The 22,924-nt window shown below is 39.4% G+C and overlaps 1 protein-coding gene across 17 annotated transcripts in view; it reads left to right on the plus strand.

The window, feature by feature from the left end:
- Positions 1–22,924, plus strand: part of DAB1 (DAB adaptor protein 1) — a 1,249,170-nt gene that overhangs the window by 1,074,897 nt on the left and 151,349 nt on the right. For all 17 annotated transcript variants that reach the window (XM_055349811.2, XM_063698321.1, XM_063698323.1 and 14 more), the window contains one exon: positions 21,091–21,230. In XM_055349811.2, the coding sequence (XP_055205786.2) occupies positions 21,091–21,230 (140 nt within the window). The remainder of the gene's footprint in view (positions 1–21,090; positions 21,231–22,924) is intronic.

The following is a 22,924-nucleotide window of genomic DNA, read 5'->3' on the forward strand; positions in this document are numbered from 1 at the left end:
TATTCCTGGGCTGACCTGGGCCATGACTTCTATTGTTCTGAACTTGTTTTTCTACCTTGATTACTTGTTTCAGTTTTCAAAGGTTCATGTGTTACTACCCTGACTTGATTGTAAATTCCTCGAGGTTATACAAAGGCCTTATAATTTACTGCACCTATAATTTGTATCTCTCTTTTCTTCTTTTTTGTTTTTCAATTCTTTGCAAGACATGGTCTAGTAGGGAAAATACATTATTTGGAGTCAAGGAGAGCTGGATTTGAATTAATTGGCAGCCAAATGAAGGTTGTGTGGTATGGAAGAAGTTACCTGTCTACTGTAAGCTTTTTTTATTCCTCATCCACAAAATTAAAAAAATAACAATACCTACCTCATAGGGCTATTAATGGCATAAATATAGCATAATTGCTTCTCCATTATGATGTTTATTACCACCTACTTGGACCTTACTGAGCAAATATGCAATAATGATTATTTCCATTTGTTAGGATTCCTTTAAAAGATTTGTTCTGGAGTCCTTAGCATCCCTTAGTCCTCCACTGAAATGCTGCCTGATTCATGCAGCCAGCCCTGACCCATCCATCAGAATGTGTAACTCTTCCTCGGTGCTTCCTTTGCAAATTGGTTGCACCTCCATTTACATTTCATCTTAACCTGTGTTTCTTCCAGTAGACTGGGGACTTCTTAAAGGAGGAAATTTTATCTTACTTATCTCCACAGGGAGAAAAGAGAGGTAGAGTGGAAAGCAAACAGATGTGGAAACACACATAGCTGGGGTGAATTCTGGATGAATCACATCTCCTTATTGGCTATGTGAACTCTGGGCAAGTTTCTTGATCTCAAAAAGCCTATTTCCTCCTCTGCATAAATTAAGATCATACTACCTCTTAGGGCTGTTGAAATTTTTCTTCAGGCTAAATGAAAAGTAATGTATGTGAAAATGTTTATCACTGTATCTGGAACACAATAGATGTTTAATAAATGGCAGCCCTAGTTCCTTGCACAATGGCAGTCACATAAAAGATGCTCACAAAATGTTGACTGAATTAAACTAAATGGGATTTAACACTTAATTCTGTTTTCTATTGATTGTTTTATCCTATTACTGCTCATTATCAAAATTTGTCACATTTTTCTTCCAGGCAATTTGCTGCCATGGTTTAAGAAGTATTAAGATCATGTTTATAGACCGTATTGAGCTCTTTGGAAGGGAGGTACTTTTTTGAAATTAGCAAGGCTGTGTAGGTATTCATGCTTTTGTTATCTGATTAAAAAAAAACCTATTTTTTCTTTTGTTTGCAGAAAGGGGACAAAAAAATTCGTTTAGGAGATAATTGGCTGTTACATATTAAATTAATTAAATGCTAAGCCATGTGGGGGAATGAACTACAAAATGCGGCAATTTGAGGTCTGGGGATGAAAGAAGGGGAAAGATCATCCAACCAAAACTTTCTCTTTTTATGGCTGTATTGCAGTTGGAAAGCTAAGGAGGGAGAATTAGGGTAAACCAGAGGTCCCTGGGGCAGCCAACTGTGGTGTGACTGTCTCCATCCCTTCCCTTCAGCAAGCACAGAGTAACTGTCTCCCTGCCACCAGATATACAGAAACTCATGTCTGGTATTAGTGAAAGTTTTCCAGTTGCAAGTAACAAATCAACCTGAGAAGACCTGACTGTAATAGGAGGGCATATTATAAGGAACCAGAGGTGTCTCACAGAACCCAAGGAAGGGAATGAGTGAGCAGAGCCTCTGCAAAGATGACCCAGGAATTTGGAATCAGCAAGAGCCCCAACAGTGCTTTCTCTCTGTGGTCACTTCTTCTTTCAGAACATCCTTTCTCTTTGCCTTTTCATAAGATTGGCTTCCTCTTAGCCAGGCCAATGGCAGGAAAAGATGACTACTCAGAATTCTACATTTACATGTTACGATGCCGGTCAGTAGGTGAGACTGACTCCTCTCTCTGCTTGAATACCCAATTCCCCAGGAAAAGGCTGTCCCTAATCAACACAGCTTGGATTGGTGTCACCATCTCCAGGTAAAGTCATGCTGTATAAACATGGTCACTGTGGTTCTATTGCTGGATGGGAGGGTCAGCTGGTGGTTCAATCACCAAGATCTGGAGGGTATCTCAAAAGGTGTCTACTCTTGATGAATGAGACAAGTCCCAGCTCTCATGAAGTCAGTGAGATAGAAGCAATTTTAAAAATAATAAATCAGTTGAGAAATAAACAAATCCCCAAAATTCTGTCGTGCTTTTATATGGTCATATCTGTGCTAAGAAGCAGCAGCCATGGTTCTTCAGCATTGACATAGTTCAATCTGAAATTTGGCACTAAATTTAAACTGAAAGGAAAGGAACTCATATTTATGGAGTGTCTATCCACCAGACAGGCCAGGCACTTTCCCTTGTCCTCATTTCATTCTGAGACCTCAAACCTCATATTGTCTCTTCCATATGATAAATGAGGAAATGAAGTTCCCAGAGAATGTGACTGCCCAAGGTTACAGTTCCAGGCACTGAAACTTAATCAAGACTGGACCCAAACTGGCAGAGCAGGCATTTGGAAATTGCTCTCTCTGCTCTGAATCCTGCATACTCTCCACACAACCAGAATTTGACAGGCCTTCAATGGAATATTAAGGCACCAGGTTTTCTTGGCTTTTCCTCCATCACTGACTGGGATGCCTTTGTATTAGGAAGTGACCCTGCCTTCCACTAAGGTGCTGAAGCCAAAACCCAGAGTCACACTTGTTCTTCCCTTTTCCTGTCTCTTCCACAATCTAAAAATAATCCGCTTCTGCTCTTCCTCCAGCATATTTTTTGATTCAGCCCATTTCTCATCTAGTGCCGTTATCCTTGTCTCGTCACTCATCTGGATTATTAGCCCCTGCTTCTACTTCTCCCCCTTTCCACAGAGCATTCAGAAAAATCTTTACAAAATGTGAGTCATGCCCCTGCATAAGGTACCGCCGCCCCCACCACCAGCGTGGCTTTCCATTGCACTCAGAACCAAACCTGCCCTCCTTACCTTGCCTCACAAAGCAGCACACGAGGGAGCCCTGCCTCCCTCCTGACTTCCACCTCTCACCCCCTTCCCCTTGCTTGCTCTGCTGTGATCATACTAGCTCCTTTCTGTTTTATAAACAGGCCAAACACATTCCCTCCTGGCATGACTGCCCTTTTCTTGTTCACATCTCCTTTCAAATGTCATTTCTACAGAAATGCCTTCATGGACCAGCCTGTCTAAATTAATTGTTCCCCACCCTTTCCCAGTCACTCCTTGTTTCATCAGACTGTTTTATCCCCTTCATAACACTTATCCCTATCTGGAATGATCTTGTTCATTATTTATTTACTTCCTCATTATCTTCCTTCCCCCTCTCAGATCAGCAGCTCTAGGAGAGCGGGAGCTTCCTCCCTCTGGTTCATGACTGTGCCCTGGGACTTGGGCCAGTGCTTGGCACGTAGTGGGCATTCAGCACATGTTGGTGGAATGAATGAATATTAGGCTGACCACGTTAGAAATCCAGGGAGTCAGGGCTCAGGCCTGTGCCCTTGCATTCATTAGGAACAACTGTCGGGTGGGGGCACTTAGTCACTGTCTCTTCCAGCACATTCTACTTAAACCCTCTATCACTGAGATTTATCTCTGAGTTTAATCAAATGTAATTTATATTGCAGCCTTCTCAGTAAATAATTGATTTGCCCTCTCTGTTGTCTTCATCACAAATACCTCTTTGTACTCTAAAGAAATAATTTAATCAGTCAATAGTATAACACAGCACTCTTGTTTAGAAGGCAGATGGAAGATAAAACATAAGACTTGTTCACACCAGAATATACCAAGACCAAAATAATCTCCTTTACAAAAAATACTCCGCAAACAAGTTGCTGGCAGAGACACCCACTTAAATCCCTTGGATTTTTTCTAATGGAGGTGACCCCATGGAAGTTCTAGCTGCTACAGAAGAAAGTTTGTGGCCAATTGCAGGTTGCACGTGCAAATAAAACTCTTGTTCATTTGTGGTTTAATTAACCTCTGTCTAGGTCCAAGAGCAAGCCTTCAAATGCCTAGTGTGAACACACATTGGGTGAGAGCTCTAAGTTAGGGGTTCTGCACTGCCTATGACCTCAGACTCACTGAGTAAATCCAATTCTCCTGCTTCTTCCTTCTTTGCAATTGGTCCCTCAGGCTTCCACGGGCAATGTGTCCAGAGCTTACGGGGATTCTTTTGTAATCCAAATTATGCAAACACTCTTCCTTTGCCCTTCTGTGCTTCTCCCATAGCAAGACAACCAGAGAGGTAAATTTTGCATTTGTTTTCACACATTTGTCTATTTTGAGCCCACACTTTTCTGGTGCAGAAGAAGGGAGGGGAAGATGATGAAGCAACAACTCTGATAAGCGTGAAAGGCTCTAAGGAGGCATTCTCGCAGGAAAATGCATCTTTTCACTGCCTTTAGGAAGAATCCTCAATATTGTTTTCTTTATTCTGTTTTCATTGGAAACATCTTAACTATCCAATTTAGGGGACTGCTTAAATAAATTGTGATACATCTGTAGGATGGGCTATTGCACAGCCAATAAGAATCATGTCACAAAAATATCAATATGGGAAAACATATATAATTTACACTGCCAGATGAAAAAAGCAAGACACAGATTTACAGTATGAACTTTTTTTTTTTTTTTTTTTTTTTTGAAGAATGGGTGTTTGCATGTGTATGCACTTAGGGAAAAGCTTGGAAGAGTATACACTTGAATGCAACCATAAATGTACCTGGGTGGTGTTATGGGTGGCTTTCCTCTCCTTTTTCTCTTCTACACTTTCCAAATGTTAAGTCTTGAACATGTTTCCCTTTGTAATTAGAAAGTTAAAAAAATAAAAAGCACTTGTTTAAAAGAACTGAAATACAAAAATTTTAAAAATACATTTGTTATTTTTTATTTGGAAAAAAGGTCATATTCACTCCTCATCAGCTAATACGACTTTGTCAGTGCCTGGTACCTGTTATTATGTGCATTAGCCAAAGGGAAGCAAGTTGTGAACTTTAGAAAGGCAAATTTCCCTGCACCTCCTGGTTCTGGTGGTAGTGAGGCTGCCTTTGGATGGGTGATCACCCTGCTCTGTCTTACAGGTGCAGCCCAGCTGCCCAGGATGGCTGGCAAACACGCAACAGTTTAGCCGGGGGACTTTGAGTTGCCTTGGGTAGGAAAGTTTTAGCTCTGGTTGTTCTCTTTTGATTAGGCTTAGCCTCCTGGAATCTGATCAATATTAGTTTACATTATGTGAGCACTCGGTGCTGCCTCTGAGCACCACTCCCATCATTCTTGGATTATTGCACGAACTTTCTGGCTTGTCTCTCCATATCAAGACTCTTTCAGACTCTCCCCCAAATGCATTGATTTTGTACTGTCTTTGGTGGAGTCCCTAGGAAACCAGTGACTGAGACAAAGATTTGCTGTAGGATACTACAGCAAATTCCCAGTAAAGGAATGTCCTCTGAATCAGAACCGCTGGAGGAGTGAAGGTGGTAGGCTCTGGCAGAGGGAAGAGTTGAACCGTGATGCAGTTGCAGCAAAGGCCTCACCTGCTCCCACTATCCCATGGGAGTTTTCGTTCAGGACTGTCTCAAACTGAGACATGGGGCCTGGGTGTTTATACCCAACCCCATCTAATCAACCAGTTATTGATTGGATGCTGCTACTAGGAGGAGGGATATGATTGCAGGCAGTTCCGACAATCATCCTGCAAGGTAAGCATTATTTCCTCAATTGTAGTGAGATGAAGTGACTTGCTCTTGACCAAGAAGATCCTGAATGGCAACACCAGATGAGAATGGAGGTTTCTCCTGGTATCTGTCCTTTCTCATTCATTACCCTCGTCCTCTTCACCTTTGACTGTAGATCCAGCTTTCCTGCTGTATTTCATGTGCATCATTCAGCCTTGCCTTCATCCGTGCAGCACCACAACCAAAAGAGGACCCTTTGGTTACAAATGACAGAAGCACAAATAAATATCATGACTGTGGATTCAGATCTGGCCTTTCCCTGTCTCATGCAGTCCTATTTCTTACCCATCCTCAAGCTTTGGATTCTCTTCCTTTCAGCCTTCTTTTCTTTACATGCCTTTCTTTTTTAGCACACCTGCCCCTGCCTTTGCTAGCTCTGTGAACTTGGGCCAGTCTTTATCTCCTGGAGTCTCAATTTCCTCAACTATAAGAAGGAATTAATAATGCATGTCATGCTAGGTGGCTGTGAGGAACAAAAGGACAATGAAAAAGAACTTACGTATTGTTTAAAGCCTATTCTGTGCCTTGCAGAGTGGCATCAACATGAAATAAACTATTATATACTTAGTGTAATACTTTACTCTTAATGGCAACACATACTAAAAAACCTGCTTTGTTTCTTGGCCACCAGGAAAAAGACACAAGCCCACTGATAAGAAAATCTAAGAAGCAAATGCTGTCACGCCATCCTTAGGCTGTCAGTAAGCACGTGTGTAAAAATAAAGCTGCAGATTTAAAGTCAGACTAGTCACTCCTTGATTTGCCCAGATGAGCAGGACAGGCTACGCTCCTTAAGCCTTCATGGGAGGACGTCAGAAAGACTCAGCAACTGATGATTATAGCTGTCTTTACCGTCTTAAAACCAAGAGGTTTTTCCTTTTTTTTTTTTTTTTTTTTTTGTCTTGCTGCTTCTACCTTGTACGTGAAGATATTATTGGCCATTTTTCTATGATTTCTGGCTTTCATTTGTCTGGAAAAATTGCTGGGAGTCATAGAACTGCTGAGCCTGATTAATAGTACCTGAGACTTTTGGGCCCTGTGACTGAAATTTAAACTTGGTTTTCCAACGTTCTAAGACACTATGCATATGTGTGTTGGGGGTGGCAGGGTGGCGTTGGAAACTCTGGGTACAGAAACAGCAATTTCCCTTTTGATATATATATATTTATTTATTCAACAAATATTAAGTACCCACTGTATGCCAATGACTGTTCTTATTGTATGGGATACACAGAAAACAAATTTAAGAAAATGTTAGCCCTCATAAACTTACAGTCTACCAAGGGGAGATTGTAGGGCCTGGCTTTTTCTTGCTTTAATTTGCCATTGCATGTGGGAACCACCACCAGGGATATAAGCATGCCCTTAACTGATTTGGCATGATCATCTCTTTAGTCTTTTCCTCAGAGAAACTAGAAAATGGTGCTTCAAGAGACACTGCTAGGAGATAGTCTAAGGGTTTTTGCAGAGACAGGATGTGGCTGATGATCATTTTCTTTTGTTATTAAGAATTTATTAATAATGTCCTACAGTCTTAAAATATATTTTTCAAATACAATAAAAGACCCAGAGGAAGAAAAAAAAACCTGAAATAAATACTAGTAGACCTTTGCCAGAGAAATGCAAAAAGGACCAACTATCGGAGCAGAAGAATTGGGTTATGCATGTGAGGTCCCACAAGCGTCCTGTCTTATAACTCAGTGGTTCCTGATCTGGTTCTGCCTCAGAATCATTGGCCAAACTTTAAAGTTCAGATTTCCAGGCTCTCAGATGAGAATCTCTGCCTGGTACCATAGCACTTCACTTTCTACAGAAACGTGAAAATTGATTCCAGATGCCTTTTATGCAAGGCACTTTCCAGAAGTACCAGAGAACATTTTTAAAGAAAATGTGTGCATGAGTCATAGGTTGAATATTATTTTAGCTCTTTAATTAGTTTACCTTTTAGCAATAATGACAGCAACCATGTTCATAAAAACACATTTTAACAGCCCCCTAAGTGTGTTTTTCCTCTTGTTCTGCTCACTACCCAGCTAGTTAATTACATAAAATCAGCATTCTCTCCTACACAGCCAGCATACATAATTATTTGTCCATTGCAAATCAACACCTGGATAATTGCAAGATAGAATTTAGAGTAAAATAAGTTATCTGTCTGCTGGGCCCTGAAATTCCCCCACAATCTGTTCTTAAATTGGATAGCCTAACAGACAATAGGGCTCTTTCAGCAATGGACAGAATGATGTTTGACAGCCAAGGGGGAAAATAAAACAGCCTTTCGAAATTTTCTTATCATCAGGATGGATAGCCTCTGATTCAGATAGATATGCAGAAGGAGGGAGAATCTCTCTGTGTTAATAATTTACAAGGTGATCTCCCTATTGCCTTCGGGAAAGAACATCCTGTTCTTAATTGCACCCTTATTCCCAGGCAACAACAACAAAAAAAATCCCAAACAGCTGGGACCATTCCTTCCAATGCACTACAACTTTGCTATGGTTAGCTTTGGGCCACTGATGCTTAATGTAAAATATATTACTTGGGGAGAAAGAAGGCAGTAAATATTTACTGAATGACTTCCATGTGCCAGGCAGTGTGCTAAGAGCATAACATATATTATTCCTATGGTCCTAGTAACTATTCTAGAGAGGAATACAGATAACCACAATGTCTTGCATATGAAGAGCCTGACACTCAGAAACTTTAACTTCCTTATACACAGGAAGTAGCATACCGTGATTTAAATGTGATGCCTTCCGACCTCAAAGGATTAGGCAGCCAAGCCCTCCTTAGCAGTGTGGCCTCGCACCAATGACTTCATTTCCCTGTGCCTCCGTTTCCTCCTTCTCTGAATGTGTTGCAGTTCTTTCTTCCAAGGTTGTTGTGAAGTTTAAATAAAACAATTTATGAGAATGGGACAGGCATGCTCATTTTTCAGGTAGCATTCAGCTTTTCACATCTCCTTCCTAATTCTAGCCCCCATTATGGATTGTATGTTTGTGTCTCCCCAATATTAATATGTTGAAGCCCTAACTCCCAATGTAATAATATTTGCAGGTGGGGTCTTTGGGAGATAATTAGCTTTAGATGACGTCATGAAAGTAGAGTATTCATGATGGGATTAGTGGCTTTGTAAGAAGAGGAAAGGAGGCCAGGGCTTTCTCTCTCTCTCTCTCTCTCTCTCTCTCTCTTTCTCAGTGCATGCACCAAAAGAGGTCTTGTGAGCACACAGTGAGACAGTGGCAATCTGCAAGCCAGGAAGGGAGCCCTCACCAACAACCAAATCTTCCAGCACTTGATCTTGGACTGCTCAGCCTCCAGAACCATGAGAAATAAATGTCTGTTGTTTAAGCCATGCAGTCTATGGTATTTTATTATAGTGGTCTACGCTGATAAGACATCTCCTTAGATGTTTAAGTATCTAATGCACAGAAGTGAATACTCAGCTTGATATATGAAATATGTTGGAGTTGACCCCTCCAAGACAGGGAAATATTGTAACTGTCAAAAGTTAAAAGAATTCACAGCCAGAATGACCACATTAGGAAAAAAAAATACTTATCTTGGCTGTGCTTATTATAATCTATGATGAGTGGGAGAGATAAGAGAATGTCTTGGATGTGAAATAACTTTTATTTGGCCATTAATGGTCTTTAGAGCGCATCCTGGAGTGGGAGGCCATTTATGACTCCAGTGGACTCTGTGGGCTCTGCTTCAGTGTCATAAAAAATGCTAATTGCCTTCCTCCTTCGGATCCTGACTCCTGACAGAGGCATTTGATTTTGTTGAAGCTTCTGCAAGGTGACTCCCATTCTGGGACCTCAACATTGGCAGTGCCTTCTGCTGCTTCTGCTTTGAGACAGTTACTTAGTGTACTTCCTGACAGAATCTTTGAGGTCTGTGGAAAATGGGGAATTTACTCTGTGCCCAGAAGAATCGGCTGGATTTAAATTCAGAGGAGAGCCATTCCCCCGGTTAGGAGATGATCAGGTTGTGATGAGGTTGAGAAATGCTCTTCTCTAATGGCATAAAGCAAAGCCAATATTAAAATGACTATGAGTGTGATGTTTATTTTATCCCATTAGGAATTTTATTCCTTGAGGACTAAATGAATCACATTTATGGACTGTATAAAATAAGATCTGTATGGGAGGGGTTTTTAATAACCCTTTAGATGCCTCCCCCAAGTGGTCCTGACTCCTGGAGTCCACTACCCACTTTAGCATAAATAAATTAATTAAATCATTTTTTCAGTAATTCAGCAGATCTGGACACCGCAGGTCTGCTCTGTTCTGGCATCATGCTAGGCTCAGAGGACACAGTCAAATGAATTTCAGTTCCTACCTTTATAGAGTTCAAGTGTAGAGGAGACAGTTGGAGAAGAGGAACTAGCAAGGGCAAAGGGCATGGAGGTGCCTAGCCCATAAGGCTGGAGTTAAGGGTGGGGGCAAGAGGGCACAAATGAGGTGAGAGAATAAGAGGGAGGAGAGCCTGTGGCAGCTGGGTGGAAGGGGATAACATTTTTCATTTTTGGTCAGATAGTGCATGATGAGATGACACTTGGTGTGGATCTTTTTGGAAGCAGTGTGGGGCATGGATTAGAGGGTGAAAGCAGAGGCACATCTACTGTGACTCCTGGAAGCCTCCAGACTCTTTAAGTGATATATATGTGTACCCCAGCCCTGCTACACATTAAAGACAGCAGCCTACAGGGTTCCCCATGATCCATTATGAAATTCAAAATGGGTGATTCTTAGGGCATCCAAATTGGGATGGAAGAAGTCAAATTATCATTGTTTGCAGATGATATGATCTTATATTTGGAAAAACCTAATAACTCCACAAAAAAACTATTAGAACTGATAAACCAGTAAAGTTGCAGGATACAAAATCAACGTGCAAAAATCAGTAGCATTTCTATATGCCAATAGTGAACAATCTGAAAAAGAAATAAAGGTAATCTAATAAAATGAAATACCTAGGAATTAACCAAAACAAAACAAAAAAAAGAAAGATCTCTGTATTGAAAACTGTAAAACACTGATGAAAGAAATTGAAGAGGACACTAAAAATGGAAAAATATTCCATGTTCATCGGTTGGAAGAATCAATATTATTAAAATGTCCATACTACCCAAAACAGTCTCCAGATTCAATACGATCCTTATCAAAATACCAATAACATTCCTCATAGAAATAGAAAAAAAAATCCTAAAATTTATATGGAACCACAAAAAACTCAGACTATCTAAAGCCATCCTAAGCAGAAAAAAAAAACAAAAACAAAAACAAAACTGGAAGAATCACATTACCTGACTTCAAATTATACTATAGAGCTATAGTAACCAAAACAGCATGGCACTGGCCTAAAAATAGACACATAGACCAATGGAACAGAATAGGGCACCCAGAAACAAATGAACACACCTACAGTGAACTCATTTTCAACAAAGTTACCAAGAATATACACTTGGGAAAAAAAAGTCTCTCTAATAAATGGTGCTGGGAAAATTGGATATCCATATGCAGAAGAATGAAAGTAGACCGTTTCTCTTGCCATATACACAGATCAAATCAAAATGGGTAAAGACTTAAATATAAGAACTCAGTCTATTAAACTTCTTCAAGAGAACATTGGAGAAAATCTCCAGGACATGGGTCTGGGCAAAAATTTCTTCGGCAATAACCCACAAGCACATGGAAAGCAAAATTTCCATGGACAAATGGGATCACATCAAGCTAAAAAGCTTCTGCACAGCACAGGAAAGTAAAGACATAACCCACAGAATGAGATAAAATATTTGCAAACTACCGCCCTGAAAAGGGATTAAATATAAGGAGCTCAAACAACTCCATAGGAAAAAATCTAGTAAGCTGATCAAAAATTGGACAAAGATTTGAATAGACATTTCTCAAAAGAGGACGTTCAAATGGCAAACAGGCATATGAAAAGGTGCTCAATGTCATTGATCATCAGAGAAATGCAAATCAAAACTACAATGAGATATCATCTCACCCCAGTTAAAATAGCTTCTATCCAAAAGACGGCAATAACAAATGTTGACAAAGATGTGGAGAAAAGGAAACCCTTGTACACTATTGGTGAGAATATAAATTAGTACAACCACTATGGAGAACAGTTTGGAAGTTCCTCAAAAACTAGAAATAGAGCTACCATATGATCTAGCAATCCCACTGCTGGGTATATACCCAAAAGAAAGGAAATCAGTATATCAAAGAGATATCTGCACTCTCATGTTTGTTGCAGCACTGTTGACAATAACTAAGATTTGTGAGCAACCTTATTTGTTGTCCATCAACAGATGAATGGATAAAGAAAATGTTACATTTACATAATGGAGTACTATTCTGTCATAAAAAAGGATGAGACTCTTGTCATTTGCAACGACATGGATGGAACTGGAGATCATTAGGTTAAGTGAAATAAGCCAGGCACAGAAAGACAAACATTGCATGTCCTTACTTATTTGTGGGATCTAAAAATCAAAACAATTGAATTCATAGAGCTGGAGAGTAGAAGGATAGTTACTAGAGGCTGGGAAGGGTAGTGGGGGGCTGCAGTGGGGATGGTTAATGGTACAAAAAATAGAATAAGATCTACTATTTGATAGCACAACAAGGTGACTATAGCCAATAATAATGTAATCATACATTTTAATATAACTGAAAGAGCATAATTGGATTGTTTGTAACACAAAGGATAAATGCTTGAGAGGATAGATACTCCATTCTCCATGATGTGATTAGTATGCATTGCATGTTTGTATCAAAACATGTTGTGTACCCCATAAATACATACACCAGCCAGGGGTGATGGCTCATGCCTGTAATCCCAACACTTTGGAAGGCCGAGGCAGGTGGATCACGAGGTCAGGAGATCGAGACCATCCTGGCTAACACGGTGAAACTCCATCTCTACTAAAAAATACAAAAAAATTAGCCAGGTGTGGTGGCGGTCGCCTGTAATCCCAGCTACTGAGGAGGCTGAGGCAAGAGAATGGCGTGAACCTGGGAGGTGGAGTTTGCAGTGAGCCGAGATTGCGCCACTGCCCTCCAGCCTGAGTGACAGAGCAAGACTCCTTCTCAAAAACAAACAAACAAACAAACAAACAAAACCCATACATATACCTACTATGTAACCAGAAAAATTAAAATAAAAGAACCAAAATTGATGATTCTTTTCTAAGAATGTCTTAGAAATGTCTAAGAATGTCTCATTATGATTGTTAGTTTGCTGTGACTCCCTGAGGATTTTTCAAGTTGTTATGTCTCATTCAGAGAGATCTGCAAAAAATCATTGTGAGATACAGGTACTCCCCAGGTTATGCAAGATAATCTGCTGGTACCTGAGAAAAATATAAGATGTCTATTTATGTTTGATTTTAATCCAGAAAGTTCTAAGAAAAAGTAAGCTTTAATAATACTATATGGGGCTGGGTGCGGTGGCTCATGCCTATAATCCCAGCACTCAGGGAGGCCAAGGCAGGCAGATCACTTGAAGCCAAGAGTTCGAGACCAGCCTGGCCAACATGGTGAAACACCATCTCCACTAAAAATACAAAAATTAGCCAGGTGTGGTGGCGTACACCTGTAATCCCAGTGATTCGGGTGGCTGAGGCACGAGAATCGCTCGAACTCGGGAGGCAGAGATTGCAGTGAGCTAAGATCATACCACTGCACGTCAGCCCGGATGACAGAGTGAGATTCTGCCTCAAAATAGTAATGATAATAATAATATATAGATTATCAGTAGTACATGTATGTAATTTATACAGAAATATATCTATCTTAGAGTCACGTGCTCAAAAATGTTTTACTAATAGTGGTATGTGATTGTAAAACTGGAGACCTAAGTTCTGTGGATTTATGAAGACCTGGGTTCGAATCCTAGCTTTAGCACTTACCAACTCAGTTCTGTTCCTAGATTTAACATATGTGGACAACCACCACATAATGTTGCTATAACAATAAACTGATATATCCAACGTACATCATACAGTTATACATATTAGTTATAAATAAATTAGTTATAAATATATTAACTATTCATAAATATCATCGTATACAATTATCACTTGGAGACACTTTTGAAACCATCTTTTCCCTATGAACATTCATTGAGCACCTGGGGAGATTGAACCTCAAGGGCAAGTGACATCACATAGGTGAAGGTACAGTAACAGAGATAACATCTGAATCCAGGCCTCTTTCCTTCTTTCTTTCCAGCAGTTACTGCTTTTCTTTCAGGGGGCTTGGTTTCCAGGCAACTCTATGATGCTGCGTAACCCCTATATCTTCCTCCTTTGGAATTCAAATCAGTGCTACATTGAAAATTCAATTCTCGGATTACTTGAAGAGCCTTGGATTGAGATCCCAGATAAAGCATTCCCTATTAGTTGTTGGCAATTAGTTTGTTTATGGAACCAAGTGAAGCAGGTGTATCAGAGCAGAAATCTTCAAACCATTCAGTACAGGATTGCTTTCCTCTGAGCCAAGTAGGAAAGTGTTAAGGAGGTGGTGCACCCTCCCCTACCGCACTGGCACTCCTGACCTGCCAGAGGCATGCTCACCCAGACAGCCACAAATGATACCAAGTAGTATTTCTCACACTTAAGGAGATCCCTTTTAAAGATTAGAAAAGACATCCGGCATGGTGGCTTATGCCTGTAATGCCAGCACTTTGGGAGGCCGAGGCAGGCAGATCACTTGAGGTCAGGAGTTCGAGACCAGCCTGGCCAACATGGTGAAACCTCATCTCTACCAAAAATACAAAAATCAGCCGGGCATGGTGGCGGGCACCTGTAACCCCAGCTACCCAGGAGGCTGAGGCGGGAGAATCGCTTGAACCTGGGAGGTGGAGGTTGCAGTGAGCAGAGATCGAGCTACTGCACTCCAGCCTGGGCGACAGAGAGAGACTCTGTCTCAAAAAAAAAAAAAAAAAAAAAAAATTAAACATTAGAAAAGAAATTTTCAGGTTTTTAAGAAACCAGAGTTGAAGTCTATGAAAGTATCTTTGAAATATATTATTACTAACAACTTTTTTTTCTTCACAACTGGTAAAATATTTAAAAGATTGTTATCTATTTGAAAACCCCAAATTGAAACTTTGGAAAGTTTTGTTCTGAGGACCCCAGTCTGAGAAATATCATCTTACAAGGGATTCTCTACATTGCTGTTCTCTAGTGATCTTTGAGAATTACTCTGAATCAACTCCATCTGCTTGGTCCCTCTGACTGGTGCAGAATCTCACTGGAAGGGATTTAGGAACCTGTTGTTGCTGTTGTGGTTTTTACAGGGGATTCTTCATTACACTAAACTTAGAAAATTACAGCAAAACTCCATTGACTTCCCACTAGGATATAAGTTCCCTGAGTACAGGGATATTTATATGTTTTGTTCCCTGCAGCATCTGGAGGACCTTAGAACACGTATATAGTAGACACTCAATAAATATAAATAAAGGAATGAATGACTCAATTAATTACAGCCTTATACTTCCCCAACATGTTGCTATAATGTTCTTTTTAATCTAATCCTCACAACAAACCTGGGTCATTAATAGCTCCTGTGGTCTAAGAACAATGTTCAAAGGCTTTAACTTGGCTTCCAAGATGCTTCATGATTTGTCTGCCCTTTGAGTGCCTCGCTCTAGCCATGCCCTCTAGTACTGTGCTTTGCAAGCACATTAACTGGCCCTGGCTCACCCCAGACCCATCTAATCAAAATCTGTAAGGTGCCAGGGTTTTTTTAATTTCTTTTGAGACAGGGTTTTCTTACGCTGCCCAGGCTGGTTTCAAACTGCTGGGCTCAAGCAATCTTCCCTCCTTGGCCTCTCAAAGTGCTGGGATTGCAGGTGCACTCCACAACTATGGGCTCTGGGATGGTGTTTTTAAAAAATTCCCAAGGTGATTCCAGAAGATAATTAGGATTGCTAAACAGTCTAAGCCAACTACTCACTGTTCTCCAAATATCCTTGTACATTTTGTTTATCTGGAAAGCTTCTCACCTTCTTCCCTACCTCTTGAAACCCTCCTATTTTACAAGGCTTTACTCAAATGCCATCTCTCCTCTGTAGCTCTTCCTAATCATCTCCCTACCAAATACAGTTTCTCCACCCCTTAGGAAAACACATTGCTTAGCAAAATATGACCAGAGCTGTGAGTGTCATATAGTGCTAAGGGGTGGAGAAATTGTATATGACGCTTTTTGAAATGTGGCTTCCTCTGGGCAGGAGAAAGGACACTTTTTGCTCACCCGTGTACCACTGGAAGCTAGCACAGTGCCTAGCATGAAGAACACTGAGGCAGGACAGTATACAAATGATGATCATATAATTAATTAGGGTAACCACACAGTCTCTTAACCAAACTGGAATACTTTAGAGAGTAATGAGGGATGCTAGTAACAACAGTGTCAGTACAAAAGTTTCTGGGACTGTCGCAGACAAACTGAAAGTATGATCACCCAGATAGCAATGACCAATGTTGATTCAGCTCTTACTGTTTGCCAGTCACTCACTGTCTTGTATGCTATTTGTCATTTCTTTAATACTGGGAGCACCCATTAACTGGTTAGGACACTGTGACAGACATGTAAAGGAACTTAGCAACGATTATACAACTAAGGAGGTAGGTCAGAGAGCTGGGACTTGAACTCAGGTCCTCTGAATCCAGAGCTCATGTTCTAGACCATCAAGGCCTATTGTCTCTCAGTGGGAGAACTCAAGCCTTGGAGTAGGACAGGATGAGAAGTAACTTTAGTTACCTCTTGGGCTCCAGTTTCTTCATCCGTAAAATAATAAAAATGGTGGTTTTCAGTAACCTTGGAAGATTAAATGATATAAGGCATAAGAAGGGCATGTGTACTTGTGAACTACTTGTCTTTAAGAGTAAGACGTCTGCCAGTTTATCCAAAAGACATCTACTCAAGTAGCTGTGACACGAATAAATGAGGTTAAATTCTGTAGCAGAACACAGAGGTAGGTCATAGGAAGCCCCATAGTGATTCCTATGGTTCCTATGGTTCATGGTTAAGACCATGAAATTTTACACAAGACCTGGGTTCAAACTGAGGCTCTGGGATTTGAATAGATATTTCTCCAAAGAAGATGTGCAAATGAACAATAAGCACATGAAAAGATGCTCAACATCATTACTCCTTAGGGAAATGCAAGTCAAAGCTGCAATGAAATATCACTTAACACCTACTAGGATGGCTAAAGTAAAAGAGACAGACAATAACAGATGTTGGGAAGAACATCTGGTAAAGAAACTGGAACCTTATATTTTGCTAGGAGGGTTGTAAAATGGTGCAGACACTTTGGAAAAACAATTTGACAGTTCTCCAAAAAGTTAAATATAGAGTTACCATATGACGCGACAATTCCTTTCTTTGGAATAATTTTAAGAGAATTGAATATATACAGCCACACAAAAACTTGTACACAAATGTTCATAGCAGCATTATTCATAATAGCTAAAGAATGGAAACAACCCAAAGATCTATGAGCTAATGTGGTATAACCACACAATAGAGTAATATTCAGCAAAAAAAAAGCATTACTGATACATGCTATAACATGGATGAACCTTGAGAACATGCTGCTAAGTAAAAGAAGCCAAACCCAAAAAATTGTATATTATAAGATAACAATTATATAAATGTCTAGAATAGGCAAATGTATAAAGACGGGAGGAGATTAGTGGTTGCTTAGCACCAGAGGGAATGGGAAGATAGGGAGTGACAGCTAATGGGTACAGGACTTCTTTTTGGGATGACAAAAATGTTCTAAAATTAGATAGTGGTGATGGTTATACAATTCTGTGACTATACTAAACCCACTGGGTTGTATACTTTAAAATGGTGAATTGTACAGTATGTGAGTTGTATCTCAATATAGCTGTTATTTAAACATTCAAGTTATGCTGTGGACTTTGGGTGTTTGTGTTGTCTTCTGAAAAGAGGACTCATTATGGAGCCTAACTCAAGAGCAAATGTGAAGATTAAATGAGAAATTGCATGTGAAACCCTTGGCACAGTAACTGTACTAAAAACTCAATAACAGTGACCATATGGGTGATTTTCCTTAAACGTGTGGTCTTTCTCTTGTCCATCTTGAAGCAGAGGGTCAGTGGTGTTTTCATGGTGACCTAAAATGCATGAAGACTGATCCTATTCCCAACACCTTTATATTGTATTGCCTCAGATAGAATTAAAGCCTTATGGCTCTGATATCTGTTATTTATTTCTTAACTAATATAACTGAGACCTTGCTCAAGATGTACTCATGAAAAATTACCCTTTTAATGGTGAAGCATTTAATGAGAAACTGGATTATCTACTGCATAAGTGCCCTTCATACAAATTAGCTTGGCCCAAGGTCCTAATCTAAATTGGGCTCCCTACTTTCCTCTAAATGGCCTAATATTTTCTTATTAATCTCTGCCCTTGTTCACCTGCTATGGCTCTGCCTTCTCTTATGAATCTTCTTTCTCGGCAGAGTTCTGTGCCCTGACAAATGTTTCTTAAGGCTTCTTTGTATCTGACTCATAGACAGTTTTTTAGAGATGACTGATGGCTGGAATCTGTTCCATTTTCAAGCTGTCTCTCCATCCTTCCATGGAGTTTTAATGCTGCCAATATATTGAGTACCATCAGATTTGGGCCAGGTGAGTTTTGGTCAAGATGAAGATGGGGCTTTATAAGAAAGTTGCGTAGAAAAGAAGCAATTGATCATGGTGGTTAGGCGAACAGGCTTGAAAACACAGAACACAAGCAAACCACAAACGTGGGTTTTGACATGAGACAAATCTAAGTTCAGGTTCTACTCAGTAAGTTTGGACAAGTTACATGGCCTCTAACACTTTCAGTTTAGAGCATCATCTATGAAACCTGAATAATCATACCTACCTCTACAATTATTTTCTGTAATTAACAAGTTGATGCATATAATATGCTTTGTGATGAATGCTACCTGGTATTGTGATTATAATTAAAGTTTGGGGAAGTCTCAGTGGTGAAAGAGATGTTATTATGGACTGAAATAGTGTCATATGTTGAAGAGGAGGATGTTTAGCTATGATATAAGGTGTATTATGGCAAATGTCCCTGTGTTCTTAGCTCCAGTCTCTGACATTTGCTCTTACAGAATGCCGAGGCTTAAGTGTTATATGGATCATAGTTTCTGACTAATCATCCCTGTGTTATATTTGCTTTATGGAATATTACTCAAAGGCTTTAATATACGAGGAGTCAGCAGGGGTGTTATGGAAAAAACAAAAAGAAAACTGGGGGTCAGGACCACAGGTCCAGACCTGTGGCTGGACAGACATTCCTTCTCTCTGCCTCCCACCCTCCCAGGATTGTGTCTTCTACTTGCTTCTTTTACTGGGCTTATAATAGTGGTGATACTCACGCCTGTAATCCCAGCACTTGGGGAGGCTAAGGTTGTGGATTGGTTGAGTCTGAAAGTCCGAGACTGGGCAACATGGCAAAACCCCATCTCTACAAAAATATAGCCAAGTATGACTGTGTGTGCCTGTTGTCCCAGCTACTTGGGAGGCTGAAGTAGGAGACTTGCCTGAGCCTGGGAGGTCGTGGCTGCAGTGAGCTATGATTGCGCCACTGTGCTCCAGCCTGGGTGATGAAGTGAGACACTGTTTCAAAATAAAAAAAAGAAAAACAGTGGGACAGCTACCATTTGTAGAAAAGTTACCACGTAAATACATACTTCACACATACTATCTCACTGAAGTTACTGCTCATGCTAATGCTGTAAGGTAGATACTTTATTGTCATCCAACACATTAAAAAACTGAGGCTCAGACAGTTCAGTTGACTTACGAGAGGGACCTATGATTCCAAACAAGGATGTCTGATTCTAGAGCTTGAACCTTCTTACATACTTAGCGTAATGCAAATACATTTGTATTTGCAGTCACCAAAAACTTAAGCTTCTAAGGGTACAGATGTTGTCTCATTCATCTGTTGCCAGTGAATAACAGCACCGGTACAGAGGAGATGCTCGGTAAGGGATGAATGAATAAATGAATGAAATGAAAGTTGTGTTTTGTCAATAGAAAAGTACTATATGATGGTTAGTGATTGCTGTTGTTGTTTTCTATTTTAAGCATGTCTTCTGATAATTGTCAACCCCACAATATAGAAAGGCCTTAGTTTGCACGTCTGTAGATAGAGGGAAACAGGCTGAATTATCTCTAATGTCCTCAGCTCTGTGTTTCTGACAGATGAAGTAAGCATGATGAAGGAGAAATCAAGAGTTGAAGTTAAGGATATTATGGGAGATGAATAACAGACAGACAGGACACTCCAGGTTTTAAGAACCAACTGTACAATGTCCAGACCTCTGACTAGTCAAAGTATGATGAGGTTAATGATGGGTTTGAATTCCTATGTATTCATCTTATTTTGGACTATGTTTACTTGGGCAAGCTACCTAAACTCTGTGACCTTCGGCTTCATCATCTGGAAAATGGAAATGGTTTGCTTGTTGTGAAGAGTGGGGATAAAGTTTAGAGAACATCTGGCATGAAGCGCTTGCTCAGTTCAGAGTTAACTTTATTGTCCTCACTTCATGTAGATATGCTTGAGCTCCTGGTTGATGTGTCTTAGCAAAATATTATCTTAATAATTATTGAGAGAGCCTGTTGGAAGGTGCAGACACACAACAGCACATAGCGTGGAAGCCCATTTTCCTGAACACATGACTTACCAGAAAAGATGTCATAAAACCATTTTTTGATAATTGTCCTCAGGTAATTACTCTGGAGTTTCACTGTGAAACAGCTCATGGAATTGGGTGGGAAGAGGGTCTTGGACCCTGGCCAAGCTATTATGAATGTTGGCAATGCCAGAGACTCGGTGCTAATATTATTCTAACAACAATTTCGGACATGAACTCTTAGTGGGTGATTATGATCATTTGTTGAATATCTCTTGCTTATCAAACCCTGAATTAGATGCTTCACACATATTATCTGATTTATTTATCATAATACCTTGTTGGGGTGGTTATTTTTAACTTATTTTTCCCTACCTGAGAAAACTGAGTCTCAGAAAGGAGAAGTAATTTGTCTCAGGACTTAAATGGATGGAGTCAGAATTTGCATTTAGGAATACTGCTATTCTTTTCTCCTGAGTCCAGTGATTTGACTTTCCGGGAATGTAGATGAAACCAGACAGCGGATCTTGGAATTGTGGATACTCAAAGCCACTGGGGTCTGCACAGCTGCATATTTGAATCTGCTTTTTCTCTTTTTAGGTCAGGATCGCAGTGAAGCCACTTTGATAAAGAGGTTTAAAGGTGAAGGGGTCCGGTACAAAGCCAAATTGATTGGGATTGATGAAGTTTCCGCAGCTCGGGGAGACAAGTTATGTCAAGATTCCATGATGAAACTCAAGGTGCTATGTAAACGTTTTCTTTTCAATACTTTGTGTTTAATGTGAATGAGGAAAAGAAGTGATTACCATCATAACTGTAAATAACTTTATTCATTTATTGGTAAGTTACTTGGCTCACTGTTGAATCACCATATTTTTTCATTCGGAAGATATTTCAATCATTCAGCAAATGTTTGTTGAGCATCTACTATGTGGAAATATTTTGGTAGGCCCAGGTTTACAATTTTTGAGTGTATCACATTTTATTCCATTTTCTTTTCATTTTGCAACTCCTGCAAAAATAAAAGTACAAAATTATCAAATTGTTTTGTCCCCCACATTTTATGAATTTTGCCATCTTGTTATTTTTGAATAAATAATATATATTTTTTGCCATATGGTAAGAGATGTTAAGATAAAAGTTGATTTTATTCATTCTTACAATTTCTACAAATGTACCCCAAACACTTTAAAATAATATCCTTAAAGTAAAATGTAATTATATTTTGGGATTTGGAGATATCATGAAGATATTTCTGATTTTAAATGCTATAAGGAAGCCTTTTCTCTGAGGAATCTAAGAAAGAAATTAGATTTTTTTTTTCTTTTTTTTTTTTTTGAGAAGGAGTGTCACTCTATTGCCTAGGCTGGAGTGCAGTGGCGCAATCTCGACTCACTGCAGCTTCCGCCTCCTGGGTTCAAGCAATTCTCCTTCCTCAGCCTCCTGAGTAGCTGGGATTACAGGTGCACACTACCAGGCCTGGCTAATTTTTGTATTTTTGGTAGAGACGGGGTTTCACCATGTTGGTCAGGCTGGTCTCGAACTCCTGACCTCGTGATCCGTCCGCCTCGGCCTCCCAAAGTGCTGGGATTACAGGCGTGAGCCACCGTGCCCGGCCAGAAATTAGAAATTTTTTAAATATACAAAATAAATTATTTTATTAAACAGCCTTAAAAGCATACAAAAATAACACTTTTCTCAGGTTCTGATGTCCATATATTGTTTCTTTTAAAAAGTTATAAAATATTGGAAAAATAAATGGTTTAGCAAGAAGTCTACAAATATCATATGTATTTCAAACATATATTATTTATTTTTCTGATTACAGAGTTCACTTATGTGCGTTATGGAATATTTTGAAAATACAGAAAAGTGTAAGGAAGAAAACTGAAATAATCCACAATCCCACAAAGACAATCAGTGTCAACATTTTTGTGTATAATTTACAAGTTCTTTTTGTGGTTTTACATATATAATATATGAATTATACACATATATGTAATAAAATTGGAATTAAAATTTATACAGTTTCCTGTCTTGGGACTTTTTCCCCTTCATCTAACAATATATATGAGCATATATACATATACATATACATATACATGTACATGTACATGTACATGTACATATACACATACATATACATATACATATACATCTTCAAATAGCCCATGAAGACATGACTTTGTCAATGAAATATTTTCAAATGTACAAGAAAGAAAAAGGAAAAAAAAGCTTGTTAGGTGTGTAAAAGTATTAAAGCCTGTAAAATGCATAAATGTAAAATGTGATAAAATCGGCATCACCTTTACTTTCATAGATGCTGAGTAAATCAGTTATTATTTTTGTTTATGCTATACAAAATTTCTAGTAGGTTAGCATATATATCAGATGCTATGTTTCCTTACAGTATGGCTCTAAGAATCATGATTTT

Source organism: Gorilla gorilla, chromosome 1 (assembly GCF_029281585.2).
Source record: "Gorilla gorilla gorilla isolate KB3781 chromosome 1, NHGRI_mGorGor1-v2.1_pri, whole genome shotgun sequence".
NCBI classification, from domain to species: Eukaryota; Metazoa; Chordata; class Mammalia; order Primates; family Hominidae; genus Gorilla; species Gorilla gorilla.